This window comes from Manis pentadactyla, chromosome 9 (genome assembly GCF_030020395.1).
Source record: "Manis pentadactyla isolate mManPen7 chromosome 9, mManPen7.hap1, whole genome shotgun sequence".
Taxonomy (NCBI): domain Eukaryota; kingdom Metazoa; phylum Chordata; class Mammalia; order Pholidota; family Manidae; genus Manis; species Manis pentadactyla.
The window spans coordinates 48251486-48267443 of NC_080027.1; the positions used below are offsets into that span (position 1 = coordinate 48251486).

The 15958-nt window shown below is 44.7% G+C and overlaps 1 protein-coding gene across 1 annotated transcript; it reads left to right on the plus strand.

The window, feature by feature from the left end:
* Positions 1–208: 208 nt before the first annotated feature.
* On the plus strand, positions 209–7037 carry EIF3F (eukaryotic translation initiation factor 3 subunit F). The gene is made up of 8 exons (XM_036930945.2): positions 209–617; positions 3153–3223; positions 3457–3536; positions 3919–4056; positions 5373–5464; positions 5871–6007; positions 6141–6254; positions 6811–7037. The coding sequence occupies exons 1-8, from the start codon at positions 227–229 to the stop codon at positions 6886–6888; spliced, it is 1101 nt and encodes a 366-aa protein (XP_036786840.2). The 5' UTR covers positions 209–226; the 3' UTR covers positions 6889–7037.
* The last annotated feature ends 8921 nt before the right edge of the window (positions 7038–15958 follow it).

The following is a 15958-nucleotide window of genomic DNA, read 5'->3' on the forward strand; positions in this document are numbered from 1 at the left end:
GGACCTAAGGGTGCTCGGAACTTTTAGCTTCGATCTCACTGAGTGCACATCGGACCAAAATCAAAGAGCACAAACTCGGAGCAGGAGATCGCAGTGCCGTGAAGAAGCATCATCAGTAACCAATAGATACAAAGATCTCGTTCTCGTGGTGCATATTCAGCCTATCGCGCTCCTAATGTTCGCTAACTCGCTCTCTTCCGCTCCCCGTTCCTTCTCTCTGGACAAGATGGCTGCGCTAGCCGCACCGGCAAGCTCTACTCCCGCGGCTCCAGCCCCAGCCCCAGCCCCGGCTGCGGCCCCAGCCTCAGCACCAGCGCCAGCCTCGGTCCCAGCGCCCGCGCCCGCTTCGGCGTCCGCGCCGGCTGCAGCTCCGGTGCCCGCTGCAGCCTCATCTTCAGACCCGGCGGCGGCCGCCGCTGCCGCGGCCCCGGGCCAGACCCCGGCCTCGGCGCCCGGCGCAGCGCAGACACCGGCGCAGGCGCTGCCTGGCCCGGCCCTCCCGGGCGCCTTCCCCGGCGGCCGCGTGGTCCGGCTGCACCCGGTCATTTTGGCCTCCATCGTGGACAGCTACGAGCGACGCAATGAGGGCGCTGCCCGTGTAATCGGGACCCTGCTGGGTGAGTGGTCAGAAAATGGACGTTCTCTTCTCTCACTTCTCTTTGATCTTGTTCCCGTGTTTTCTCATCCCATTACCTTATTACCTGTTTTCTCCATCCCACCTTTCTCCTGCGACTTACCTTCCCAAAGAACTTTAAAAAATATTTTGTTGGATTGTTGGTTGTGGGTGACATATAATACGTGAGGGGCTGTGTGTTGAATGAATATTGTGTGCTGAGTGACTTATATTTTATTTTTAACTCACCCAACAGTACTTAAGAATGGTTAGTCCCAGTCTACCAAAAATGAGTTCAAATGGTAACTGGAAAGTTAGAAGCCCTTAACTCCCTAAACCCAATGACCATGTTTTCCCCCTTATCTGCTGATTAAACGTCTTTATCTTAAAGGAGTTTACAAAGAAGTTCCTAACCAGTTAGCAAAGGAGCGGGGAAATGTGCAAAAAGATACCCCTCTCAGCAAGTAAACCAATTTGGTAGAGCCTTTTAGAGTTTCAGTAATACTCTGCTCTCCTAAACATCTAAGCTCCACCTTCTGTCCTTCAAGTCTCCCTAATACTAGTTCGTAATTCGATAAACCCTATTCCCCCAGTGCAATTTTTTATTCTACATTTGGACAAATGATTGTATTACCTGTTTATGATACTGCTTAACCTTCAAATTGAACGTTTTCCCTGCCCCTGTTCAAAATTTAGAGAATAGATATTTTATGTTAAAGTAACTTGTAAAATTTGAGATACACTAAAGGATGATTACTGATTGTATGTCTCTCTCTGTCATGACTACTGGTCCCATCAAATTGATTTTCACTCCATCATAGTCACAGATTTTCAATACCTTTGTGATTCCACTCCAGTTGCAGGCATATTTTTCTTTCTCTTGAACAGAGTCCTTCCACCATAGAAGACAACTGATGTATTGGAGAGAGGACAGGATTTGTAGGCAGACTCCACCGAGTTTTAGCCATGTGCCTTGGGTCAAATTACCTTCTTTCAAGGGCTACTTTAGACTTAGTCTTTTTGAGAACTAAATTATAACATTGCCATGGTTTTTCTCAAACAAGCCTTTGTATTCTCTGCATCAAGTGTCTTCCCTGTTCCCTCTCAGTTGTTTAAGTTCCACTCATCTTCCAGGTGCTGGGAGGAGTGTTAACAGTCCTTCATCCCAACCCTCACCCTCACCCCTCTTCTTAACCTCTCAAAGTATGATAGCATTGTGACTGTGCCCTGTTTTGAGCGTCAATAATACATGCTTTTTGTATCACTGATTTGGCCCTCTACAAATACTAACTTAACTTTCAGCTGCACTATCAAATTCATCAAACTTACTGGAGGTGTTTATCTACGAAAACAATTCTCCACCCAGGGTTTCCTTAGTGACTGTAGTTAGACCAAGTATAATCTTGATCTTCAGATTCTCTTCCAGATCCAGAGATACTGCTAGGTGTTAGGTGGCCCTTACTGAAGAGTGAAGATAACATTGTTTGCTAGGAACTTAGCAATTTTCTCAGATGTTCATGAAATATATTTCACTTGGTTAAATGAAGTCACTGCTACCTTTTATGTTCCACAAAACTGTTAGGTGCTGAAAATTCAACATTTGATAAAAGAAGCTCTACTCTAACCTTAAAATCAAGATGAAGATATACTCATGCAAATAAGTAGACTGTAATGTGGTAAATGCTGTAATAGAAGGGTGTCATAGTGGCATAGAATATAAAAGACTTAACTGTTTCAGAAGCTTAAAGTGATCAGATCTGTTGAACACTGATGAGAGGTCAAATACGATGAAAAATAGGAACATTGGTTTGGGAACATAGTTTCAGCCAAGAGGACAGACACCATAGGAAGTGGATATAGGCAATGTGTAGGTCTGTGGTAGAAAGGGACGCACTTAAAGCCTGGGGTGGGAGGTGCCAGGAGATTAGGAAAAAATGGAGAATCAAGGGACTAGCAGTCCTAGTGAGATCAGGAAACAAATGTAGTGAGAGTAAAGATATCAACTTGAAGAGTTAGAAGGGTGTGGTAAAAGACTGACACTGATGTTTCAAGTTCACAGTGAAAGGTTTCTGGATGATGATAGGGTTAAGGTTATTATGGCTGAAGAAGGTACAGGTGAAGCTCCCTAAAATTGTGCTCTGGGATTAGGCTGCTGTGTAAGTGGTCTGTATAGATATTATTAGAATCTTCCAGATAGGTCTGCAGATCTGTTTATAAAGAGAAAGTCTAAAGACTGAAAGTGAAGGTCATACAGTGATGATCGAAGTGGAACTGCTAACAGGAAGTAACAAGTAGGCAAAGACCTTGTAAGGGAAGACTATACCCTACATATTGATGGTTAAAGAAGGAGCTGGGAATCACTTCAGAGTTTTAGTTCTCTGGAGAATCCTGTTCCATTGATGCACATGGCTGAACTTAGAACTGATGCGTTCAGTGTTTTGTTCATTGACTTTGAAGAGACTTCCGAAAGCTTTTGGATAGTAGCCGGACATCTTGGGAGCCCAGGATTTTATAACACAAGGACAATCCTCTTTCACAGGAACTGTTGACAAGCACTCTGTGGAAGTCACCAACTGCTTTTCGGTGCCCCACAATGAGTCAGAAGATGAGGTAGGTGGGAATTTGAGCCTCCCCTGTGCAGGTTGTAGGTGTTTACTCACTCCCCTGCACAGGCCTTTCCTGCATAGCATGTTGTACTCACACCTGGAGCCTCTGCAGCTCCAGAGTGCTTTGTTGCACATTCACGTGCTTCCTGGGCCTCTTCTGGCTGTGGGGTGGCCTCTTGCCCCTTCTCTCCGGTTTTCTGTGAACTTCTGGCTCAACATTCCTGCCGTCCTTCTTAGGTGGCTGTTGATATGGAGTTTGCTAAGAACATGTATGAACTACACAAGAAAGTCTCTCCAAATGAGCTCATCCTGGGCTGGTAAGTTGGCGAGGGTGGGAGGTGGAAAACGTCTCAGTGATTGCGAAGGCTTTTAGCCGCCAGATAGATGCCGTACTCCCTGTGGGCGCCAGACTGCTGAACGTATGTTACCTTTTGCTGGCAATTCTGATCCTGTGAGGCCAAGAATATTTATTTTGAAATGTAGTTTTTACTGAGCAAGTTCTTTTTTAGCCTTTCTGGTGACTTGGAATTTTTCAAGAGCTCTAAGTCAGCCTTTGAATTGATAAAAGTTTTCATTGCGTTTATGATTTTGGCATTTGGGGTGTCACTACCATAGGGTGTCAGATACGTAGAGACACGCATGGGCTTGGGATTGGTGTCACATGTAGACGTAAGTCCACTACTGTGTTCCATTTTCTAGGTATGCTACCGGCCATGATATTACAGAGCACTCCGTGCTGATCCATGAGTACTACAGCCGGGAAGCTCCCAGCCCCATTCACCTCACTGTGGACACGAGCCTCCAGAACGGCCGCATGAGCATCAAGGCCTATGTCAGGTGATCAGTCTTGGGCTACAAGGGCATAAAAGCCTATCTAGTTCATCCCATGCTTGGATAATACCACATTTCCACCCCATGCAGTTTAATCCTTCAGTGTATAACCTACTGCCTGTGCCTCACTTTCAACAGTTATTAGAGGGGTTTTACTATGAAACAAAATCTGTCTGTGAAATTTCCACCCACTGATCCTAGTTGTATCCAAGATTTCTACTCATTGTTTTTAACCAATTTGAAATGGCAGCCCTTTAGGTATTTGAAAAAGCTGTCATGTTTTTCATACTGTCTTTTCTAAAAGCTGACTCTTCATAGTTCCTGCAGTTAACCCTCATATGGTATTCTGGTCATGATTCTTCACATGTTCAGTGCTTTTCTGTTATCCTTTAATTTGTTGTTATCCCTAGAGCTGAGCACAGGACTCAGGATAGTACAGCTGACAGGAGAACTGTCCTTATTTTGAACACATCTATTAACCCAGGATTGAGTACAGTTTTGGTGACAATAACTGTGGTATTGATACATTATTGGCTTGCAGCTTGTTAAATGTTGGTCAGTGGGAAATGTTAGGAAAGACTGGGCATGCTGAAGAAGGGGCTGCTACAGGAATTGAAAGGATTGTATTTTCTGGTTAATATGAAGACATTTGTTAGTGTATCTTTTACACTGTTGTCCTGTTTCTCTGTCTGACACTATGTAGCCAGTTGACCGTTATGCAGTAAGACAAAAATGGTAGATGCCAAACTCTTACGGGCCAATTGGTGTGTATCTAAATTGTAGCCATTGTCTCATTTCTTAGCTTCCATGTGTTTCAGACTCATCAAGATCCACCTGAAAGTGTTCACTTGACATGATAAAGGCAGTCACCTTCGGTGAGATTACATGTAGCATCCAGTCTGATCTTGATGAGCCAGAATTGGTTTGTTTTTTCAGTGCTGATGAAGGGCTCAGTCCCAGAAAGACCTGTCCTATGTCTTTTTGCCATGAAGGTGGACGTTTAGGCAGCCAGCTACACAGGGAAACTCAGCATCCTGTCCTTTCATCACTGAGGTTGCACAGTGTGTGGAGTAATCCTCCAAAGGGACCAGAATGGGCCCAAAAGCTGAGTCCTCTCTCATAGGCCAATGGTTTGGTGTGTGGAATGAACTAAGGGAAGAAAGTGGCTTGTTCCTGTGAGACCTCTGGGGTTTGAGTGGTCCTAGCCTGCTTACCTTAGAACCTTGGGAGCCATACTCTTGGTATGACTGCTTTCCCAGCCTGGACTAGACATGGAAACCCTCTCCCAAGGCCTTTACTTACCTTGATTTCTCTCTCCCCAGCACTTTAATGGGTGTCCCTGGGAGGACCATGGGAGTGATGTTCACACCCCTGACAGTGAAATATGCTTATTATGACACTGAACGAATCGGAGGTAAGTTATTTTCCCATACCCTCTTTCGAGGTCTTTGGCATTTTTCAGGGGTGGAGGTTGATGAAGGAAGGGCCTTGGGTGGGTTAGATCTAAGGTTTGTGATGACTAGAAGTCAGTCATTCTCCTATATAAATGGGACTAAAGGAATTATTTGTGAAACTGTTAGAGGTGGGGAAATGGTCAGCACTAGAAATTATATGGCCATTTATATGAGACCAAAACCAGTGATTGGCATACTTGGTGCAGGAGTTGAGCTCTCGCAGGAGGAAGATAAGCTAATAAGGGAGTTAGGGCAAGTTGACTGAGTCCAAAGGAAAGTGGGAGAGTTAGCAGAAAGGTTAGAGGTCACCTTGCTCCTGGTGGGCTGAGTTTGTGTCTCTTACACCTCCCCAACCCACCCCCACAGTTGACCTGATCATGAAGACCTGTTTTAGCTCCAACCGGGTCATTGGACTCTCAAGTGACTTGCAGCAAGTAGGAGGGGCATCCGCTCGCATCCAGGATGCTCTCAGCACAGTGCTGCAGTACGCAGAGGACGTGCTGGTGAGGAGGGGGACGGAAGGAAAGGAGGAGGGCACAGCTTCACTGCGGGATCGCTGAGAGAGTTGCTGGGGAAGTGCTGGTCCTCAGTGGTGAGAATTAACTGTGCCTCATTGAATCTTTGTTTGGTGCTCAGTCTGGAAAGGTATCAGCTGACAATACAGTGGGCCGCTTCCTAATGAGTCTCGTTAACCAAGTGCCCAAGATAGTTCCTGATGACTTCGAGACAATGCTCAACAGCAACATCAATGTGAGTGCCTTCCCTGAGCTTCAGGGAGCCCATGCCTGCCCTGCACATACACACATGGGAAGGGAGTTGGAGATGACCTAGAGAGGGACAGGAGACAGGGCTTTGCCTTTGACCCCCTTACAGTCCACATTGGGAGGAAGGAAGAGATAGTACACATTTGGAGATTTCTTCCCTTATCCTTTGTTGATTCCATTATCTCAGGTACTGTTGATACAGTTGTTATCTAGATTCATGGTTGAAAAATTAGGCTAAAATTCAGAGATTAATGAAAACGGCAACTTCTTATTTTTCCCATCTGAGTTCACAGAACCCCACTATATCTTAACCATGGATCCCAGCTAAAGCACCCCTTGATAAGTGTATCAATGGAAGTGAGAAAGTGTTCTCATAGCATTTCCTTCTTGTTTTCTACCATCAACTCTTACTCAGCATCTCCCAGCCGTCATTTATCCAGGACTGTCCTCAGACCCATTGTCCACCATGCAAGTGGCCAGTATCACCTCTCTGCTCCCTTTCCACCCAACCCCTCACTCACTGTGGCTTCTTTATCTTCCAGGACCTGCTGATGGTGACCTACCTGGCCAATCTCACCCAGTCACAGATTGCCCTCAATGAGAAACTTGTGAGCCTGTGAACAGGCCCCAGGCAGCTCTCCTGCCGATCTGGGCCCCACCCTGGGGCTCAGAGTGGACTGAATAGAAATGGTTGTTTTGTGGTTTGAGTCACACTGAGTCATTCAACTGCTTATGACTCTAAATAAACAGCCTATCTTTTGTAAATGAATTCCATCTTAACATGAGTTTACTGCTGGGTAGAAAGGAGAAAATTTTCCTGGAGTTCATGCAACCCAGGCAGTAAGCACCTCAGGGGAAGTGGGCTGTGTGTTGGGCATGACTTCACTGATAACACCAAAGCATTTCTTCATGGGTCCTGTGGTTCCCAAGGGAGATAAGGCTGAGAACCCACAGAGGAAAAATAATTGAGAAAATTGCATACTTAGTCTGAACCAAAGGAGTAGGTAGAGGTCAATGTGTTAGCATACTTGAATAACAGGGTGGAGCTGTTTGCCACTGTGGTTGAGGCAGGCAGAACTAGAATCTGTAGAGTTAAGTTTAAAGAGGTTTTCCAAAGACCTCAGTAAATTTTCCGGTGCTGATGTAATAAAAGCAGTCTTGGGTTTTGCTGAGGTCGGCCAGTGGCTGAATCTAAGCAAAAACTAGGTGGTATTTCCCAGAGACTTTGTAGGCTAGAGGTAACCTTTCATCTGATACCTAGAATTCTCTCCGGGCACTGTGAGATGTCTTAGATTGAGAAAGAAGCAGGTCACTATCCAGGGGCTGAGGGGTGTTAACGTGTTGAAGTGAAAAGGTGATCAGGGTACTAGGGTTGAGGAAGGCTTGGATCCGCACTCTGGTTCTGAGACAGGTAACCTTAGGAAAGACAAAATTGGAGTCATAAGATGTGGGGGTAATAATACATAGCCCATTAAAGTGTTAAGAATTTGATGAGTTAATAAATACAAAGTTAACATGTGCAGAGAATAGTGCCTGGTACACAGTAAGCATACAGTAAGTGAGGTAGATAAAATGTCTAAAGTTGAATATAGTTTGAAAGTGATAAGCAACATGAACCCCAGCCTGGATCATAATTCTGAGTCTGAGGTAATGTAACTTTAGGAAATACAAGATCTGGATGTCACGTAAGATATGGATAGTAATGATGTTTTACATGTTGAAAACGTGAACATACGTAAAATGACAATGATTATGCCAAATTGTGAGGTTAAAAATTGTGTGTACAATGGGAAGAGTGTTGATCAGAGTTCAGATTGTTTGTGTTTTTATATTTTTTGTGTGGGTAGTCAACTTCCGTCTTTTTAAGTATACATGATTAAATTATTCCAGGGTTGATTCCTGGAAAAGGATTAAACTAGCCAGAAGGAAAAAAATTGAATTTTAAAGTAAAAGAAACCTCAGCCATATTTTGTTTGTAGGAGAGATGTCTAAAACAGAAGGACACAAGGGTCTGCAGCTGTAAGCAGAGCAGTGAACCTTAAAATGTTCCATGAAAAACTAGTCTCAAAAAACAATGTATGTTATCCTCTTGTGAAGTTCAGAACAAGTGAAATTAACTACTCTCTATGCCACATCTTTTACGTTGCTTAATCCTTTTCCAAATTCAGCCTCCCAAGCACTATTTAGGTCCAGAGTGCAAAATCCAAGCCACCCTCTTTCCTTAGAGGTTGCTCGGAGTCTGGTACACTTTGATCCTCTCCTGAGAAGCATAGAACAGAAGACAGAAGAAATACCATCCCTCAGAAAGCATACCTTCTTCAAGCTGTGTGCAGCCAAAAACAGGACTTGTTTGCTGGAGTTGGAATTGTAAGCCACAGGAACCCAGAGGAGTCACTGGGGAAGATTTTTCACTAAGGAGGTGAAACTAGACCCGTGGATTGGAGCTTAAAAGATGGCCAGGAGGTATTCCTGGAAGGGAGAATAGATTGTACAAGGCAGAAGTAGGCTGTGGCCTGGACATGGTGAAAAGACTGAATGGTGGAGTATTTGCACAATGGACAGATAGCAAAAGAATAATTGACAAAGGTTTGTCAACACCAAAATAGCTTAGAGACCCCCGAAAGTTTCTGAAGAAAGCCCAGAGTGCCTTTCAAGATCATCATGCCCCCTGCCGTGTGAAAGGTGGATTGAAGTGGACCAAGTAAGAAATAGAGGTAACCTGAATTAAGGCAGTACAAGCCCAGGAAATGGAGAGGTAGAAACTCATGAGAAACTGGCTCGGCACACGTGGTAGAGGTGGTTTTGCGTCCACCCTGCCTGGTGGGTGCGCCATGCATGCCCGCTCCAGGCCAAGGGGCAGTGGAAGCAGACTGCCAGCAGGACTGGGGAAAGAAGCAGCAATCCACTGGGAACAGTTAGGAAGTGAGCACTTAGGGTGGAGCTTCCACAGTCCACAAAAATGGGACAAGACTCCACCACCTATAAACCTACCACTGCAAAGGGCAGACTCCCTGCCCAGCCCTGCCTGTCCACCCTACCACATTAAATTCCCTGTTCAGGGCGCTTGAACAAAAATTCTCCCTACACAGGCCCTTGGCTTCCCAAAGAACCCAGTTCTGATTTTCCTGACAAGAACCTTCAAATACTAATCCATCTTATCTTCCTCAAGTCATTTCCCATCATTCCACTGACCTTAGCCACTGATTAGTCCTTCCAACCAGCCCTAAGTCATGGCCCACCACCCCTGTTTCTCACTTAGTCCCTCCTCCCTGCAGAAGCTATTAAGCACCAGTTAGCCAGTGTTGAACCTCATTCTGATGGTTGCTCTGGTAGAGAACATTAGTTTCATAGGTAAAAATGGTATGTTCTATACCTTCCCTGATGGGCCTCTATTAACAGATCATGGGCATTTTGGCCTTAGGAGAGTACTTGTCAGTGGATGGCCTAACTGTACAGTACTCTGAGCTCATGAACACAGCATGTCCATAAAACCTTGATTCTGGACATCATCCTATACATACACGTTGACTCAAAAGGGAGCATAATCCCACAGGAACACATCCCCAGGTATACCGACTCTGTAAGAACTCTGGACTACTTGGCCCGCTGGGTAAATCAATCCCAAGTGACAGTCCCTGTAAGCATCTTCCAGACACACTGACCCTGTGTACAGTAATGCTGCTCTACATTAACATTTACTGAGCTATTATTTGCCAAATAAAATGCAAGCACTAGGCAAGTAGATAAGCACTCCATGATCCTGGCCTCAAGGAGTTCGCTTTTACGTGGGGAGAGCAGGAAAGCAATCAGCTGCAAAACCATGCTGGACGGAGCATTTAGTGAGTACCTGTTAGGTTGGGCCGTTTTTTCCATCTTCATATTACAGAAAGCTGAGGTTCAGAGGAGTCGGGTACATTACTTGAGGTTATGAAATTAGCAAGTGATGAAATAGGATTTGAATCCAGGTCTGGACCTCTTTCCCCCTTTGTAGCCCTGTGCTTCACAGTTAAGTGGCCCAATGAAATAATACAACAATACAACATAACAGGAGCATATTATAAGGATTGACTAGCTCTGTCAGAGGGAGTCCAGGAATATTTTTGCCCAGGATATGACCCCAGAACTCATCTATCAGGAAAAGGTAAACAGGACAGGGAAAATGCATTTAAAAAGCTGTGTTAAAAAGTCTTGTTCAAAACCTAAGGTGGAATATTCAGGAGCAGACTATATAAGGACCCTCAGACTAAAGAGGTTGGGTTTTATCCTGAAGTTCTAGGAAGGCATCAGATAACAAGCAGATTTAATCAAATTTGGATTTCAGGATGATCACCTGGTGGTAGCACAGGAGGGATCGGAAGGGGAGAGAAAGAGAAATCAGGGAGATGACCTGCAGGACTGCTTTGTTCCGAGCAAAGGTGAGAGGCCAAACTAAGTGGCAGTGGGGATGGTGATGGACTCAGACCCGAGCATGTAAGGGGGACTCAGACCCGAGCATGTAAGGCAGACTCAGGGAAGGGCCTGGAGACCGTCTGATACTCGGATGGTGAGAGATTAGAAGAGTCTAGGATGTTGCCTGCTTTCTGATAAAGGTGATTGTAAGGATGGTGGTACACAGAAACCCTGGCTACTCCAGAGTGGTAGGAGCTTGGAGAATGCAGAGAATATGCCCAGAGTTAAGGCTAGAGGGCTAGGTTAGGACTTGTTGAAAAATAACATGCCAAAATGAAGTCATTTGCCCTCAACAGCCAACTGAGACGTCATTACACCATATCCCAGGAATGTGACCTTTTAACAGTCAATTTCTGGATCAGCACTAGTAAAGCAAACTGTGTGATAAAAACCCGTTCCCCCACAAAAACAGAATGTCCTGGCCTGAACCAATCTTTCCTTTTGCTAATAATTTCTTGCCCTATCCTTCCTATAAAAACCTTTCACTTTGAGCAACTCTGAGTATTGCTACTTGCTAAATGGGATGCTGCCCCATTCAAGACTGGCTTAATGAAGCCAGTTAGATCTTCAGATTTCCTCAGTTGAATTTTCTTTAACAGACCAAATGAGGTGATAAATGCAACCAAATGATTGTGACAAACTGGAGAGGCCCAGGTCAGGCTGCCCCAAGATGTGTCACCATGCCTAATGATGACTTTAAATTAAAGTGACTAGATAAACAGTGCAGGAAGGATACAGTGATCCTCTGCCCCCAAACTGGGAAATAAACCTCCCATGTGAAAGGTGCCCGCCCTGTCCCTGGAGGGTAGAAGGTGCCCCTTCCACCAGAGGGAATTCAGAGCCCAGAAGGTTGCACAAACAAATTATTGACTTTTCTACAAATTACTACCCCAAACCAAATGCACTTCAGCATTCTTTGTTAATTGACACTTCCAAATATAAGTTTTCTTTGTCCTCTCAATTCCTCACAGATTTACGTCTTTCTGTCTAAAATGTATAAAAACTGCCTGTCTTGGTTATTTTTTTGTTGGGGGCGGGGTGGGAGTCTTGGTTTCATTATTGGGTCTCAATATGTAATAAACTTTAGTTTTTTTCCTCCTGTTAATCTGTCTCATGTCAATTTGATTCTTAGACCAGCTAGAAGAACCTTGAAGGGTAAAAGATACTTCTTCTCCCCAACAGCTGGCTTAGTTGGCAGGATAAACTTCTACTGGGTGTTTGCTCTGATAATTCTACAGCTTTGATTCCTGGATCATCTGCCAGCCAGCAGAAGGTAAGATTTCTTACCATGTCAGCCTCCCTGAATCCAATGGAGTGGGAATGGTGAGAATCTTTGTTTCTCTCTCTAAATTTGGGTTGCAGGAGAAAATACTGGTGGGACTAGTTGGCTTTGCAACTCTTGGTAAATTTGGTTTCTGATAAAGGTGACTCAGATCCATTTACTTCCAAAAATGGTCATTGTTTTCTCTGTCTGTGTCTTTTGGGTCAGTCGCCATAAAAAGGCATTACGACAGGGAGAGAGATCGGCCCTATAAGCCTGCTGTTGAGCCGGCCTCACAGACCAGTGAGTTAATGGTTCTGATCAGAGCAGCATCTGTTTAAACAAACTTTGCAGTGGGTCGCCTGTGTATGAACTGAATGAGGTTTTCCCTTTCATTTTGTTTCCTGTCCTAAGAGCTTTGCTTTGTGACCCATGCATATATCCTCTGTGGTCCCTACTTTCCGAGGGTGCACTTAACAGGGTGCACCTTGGTGGCCCCTCCAGTAGACCGGGTTCTCAGACACACAGTTCCAGGCAACGCTCACTGTGCCAGCCAGACCAGCTCTCAGGGGGGTTTGTCATTACAGGCCCCAGCCCATAGGGGCCTTTGTCATCTCAGCACTCATTGCCTGGGCTGAGAAGGAGAATTTTCCTCTACCCTTCAAGGTTCTAGCTGGTCTAAGAATCAAACTGACATGAGACAGATTAATGGGAGAAACAAAGTAATTTGAGAAGTTCCATTTGTAAGGAATTCTAAACAGCAGTTGGGCTGTGGTAGTAAATTAGTGAAAAAGTAGTAAGATTTGTTTATGCAACCTTCTGGTCTCTGAATTCCCACTCTCTGGCCACAAAGATGTCTTTCTACCTGCAGGTACAGGGAGGGTACCTTTCACATGGGAGATGTATTTCCTAGTTAGGTGGGGGAGGGGAGATAAAGGAAGGTCAGAGTATCCCTCTTGCATCAGCTGTTTCTCCAGTTGCTTTGATCCAGAGTAATCAGTATGCCAAAATGGCACATTTGGGGGTAACCTGCCCTTGGCCCCTACAGTGCCCATGTAAGGAGGCCTCCATCATAACACCCAAAGGCCAGAGTTTGGAGAGCTTCTGGGTTGGAGCACAAGAATGTAACCAGGAGCAAGGGGCATGCCAGGAAGGCAGCACCCCCGACCCCGCAGGAACAGGGGCTCCCTTGCCGCAGGCCCCCTAACCGCACCCTTTATCTGGCTGTTTGTTTGTATCCTTTAGTGTCCTTTGTGATGAATCAGTAATGGCCAGTGAATTGTTTTCCTTAGTTCCATGAGACACTCTAGCAAACTAATCAAAACTCATCCAATGAGGGGCATGTCTGGGAGCCTCCAATTTATAGCTGCTCGATAGGAAGCATAGATGACGATCTGGACTTGCAACTTGCATATGAAGGTTGGGGGTTGGGAGTCCTGTGGGACTGAACCCTTGACCTTGGGATCTGATGCGGACTCAAGTAGATAGTGTCAGAATTGAGTTAAATTGTAGGCCACTCGGTTGGGGTCCGAGAATTGCTTAGTGTCAGGAAATTACTTGCACATGTGGTCACAGAGGTGTTGAATAGGAGTAGTAAGGGTGGAGATGAGGAAAACAGGATTTTCCCGTTCACCGTCTTCACTCCATTCTCCTGCCAGCGGTCACACTGCTCTTGTAAATCTGACCAGGGCATACCTCAGATGAAATCTCTTCATAGGTGTTGCGTTGCCTAGAATAAAATCCACGCTTCTTACCACCATTGGCGAGGCTCATCATGACCTTGTCTGACTCTCCATTTCCATCCCTTTCACTCCCTGCCTGGGCTCCCTTTGCACTTGCTCTGCTCTCTGTCTAAAATGAATGCCCCTGTTTCTGGCCTAATACTATTTACCCTTCAGGTCTTAATCTAGCTGCTGCCTCCTCTTGGAGGGTGTTCCTATTCCATGATCCCATGACATTCTCCTATCTTAGCATTTGTCATACCATTTTGGACCTTTCTACTTACCCTACTAAAAAACAAAATTTAACTGAATATATTTTAAAGAGCCTGTTGGCTTTATTCAGTGATTAATAAATCAGGTAGCATCCTATCTAGCAGGTAGAAAGGAGCTCCAAGGAGCCATACAAAATGAAAGACTTAAGGCAGACCGAAGTGGAAACAAGGAAGTTACACTAGTAAAAAGTGGATTCGTATGGCAAGGTCACTTTTGGGGAAGGCAGGGGTTTATGGGGCAGATTACGTCCCTGGTGCTGACCAGGTGATTCCTGATTGGGTTTAAGATTATATTTCTAGAAGAGGCCCAAACTGTAATTAAGTCTCCATTGGGTGATATGGGCCTTAGCATAAGCAAGTCCATTTTGGAGCTGTTATCTTGTGTTTAACACCCTCTGTTAGAGCACAATTGGATGGCAAAGATTGTCTATACTGTTGAGTGTTACATCCCCAGATCATGGACACAGAATAGGTTCTCAATAAATGTTTGCTGCATGTATAAATGAATGGATGGCTTGTAAGATAATTGCCATGAGGCACTCTGGGTATAAGTTAATTGAGAGGCATCAGGATCATTTGGAGAGGGGCTAGCAGGAGGGAGCCCACCAGCCATTAGGTTATTTCTTTTACTCATTCTACAAATTTTTAATGATGCTTTGTATGCACCAGACATCTTGTTGGGCACTGGACATTTAGAGGTAAACCACATTCTCTGCCCTCTATGGGTTTCAATCTTATGTGGGAGACCTACAAAAATAAACAATTCTGACAAAAAAGAATAATTGCTATAAAAATATTAGTAACAAGTCCTAGAAAGACATTGTAGCGGACATGCTTAAATCTGCCTGAGGGTCAGAGGAGGGAATTCAGTCTTGAAAGATGTTGGGAGTTGAGTAGACACAAAAGAGGAGGAAGAGTTTTGAAGAATGAGGAATGAAGAGCAAAATACTATTAATTTTACAAATGACCCATATCTAGTTGTGTTTCCAAGGATACAACAGCCTAGAAGTAAAAATAGGGTTGTAATAACAGCTACAACACAGTATTTCTGTCACCCTGCTTCTGCTTTGTCCGTGGGAATGCCTGCTTCCTCAGATCCTCCCAGAAGTTGTCTGGGGTGTCTCACACGTCCTTTAAACCTGGAATCAGTTTTATATTTTGAAATTTTAACTAAATTTAATAAAATAAAAATTTTAACTTTGCATTATAAAATAACTATTTTCCATGTCATTAAATCTTCAAAAACCTTATTTTGAATAGTTGCATAAATTTCTATTATGTGGACAAACTAATTTATTTAAACAATTTTGTAGTGTTAGACATGTGGGTTGTTTCCAATTTTGTGCTAATAGGTCATTCCATGGTGAACAACTGTGTCTGTCAGACACGAATAGCTAAGTTTCTATTTCTTTGGATAATTTCTGTACCCTACTCTGTGTCACACCTTGTCACCTGGGAAACCCACATAGTGCCATTCAATCTCTGAGTGTACAGGAGACCATTATGAAGGCCTCTCCAGCTTCTGCATGCCTCCTGTCCACTAGAGGGATGGAGTGGGAAGCTGAGAGGAGACCAAAGACAGTATGACCCCACCTCTGCCTTCCATGGGTCCGTAAATGCCACAAACCTGTCCTCCATCAGCCCAAACCAAACTCCTCTTAACTCAAGAAAAGTAGCTTTGGAGAGCAAGGGGGATTCTCGGGACATGGAAACTTGAATTCAATTCCCTTAATCCAGCCTATCTTCTCTATGGAGCCTGTGGGCTGCTCGGATGCAAGAGAGGCCTCCTGGAGCTCTGCTGGGGTCCTGGAGAGAGAATTACTTAGGGCTTTGTTCCTGGCGGGCCAAGGGAGATGGGAGATCCGTACAGAGAAGTCTCTAGGAAGGACCAGAAAGCTCTGGACCCTGTGGATAATGTGGCCCACAGCCATTGGTGGACCCTTGGGGAACCAAGTGCGGGGTCTTACTAGATACTTACTCTGGCTGA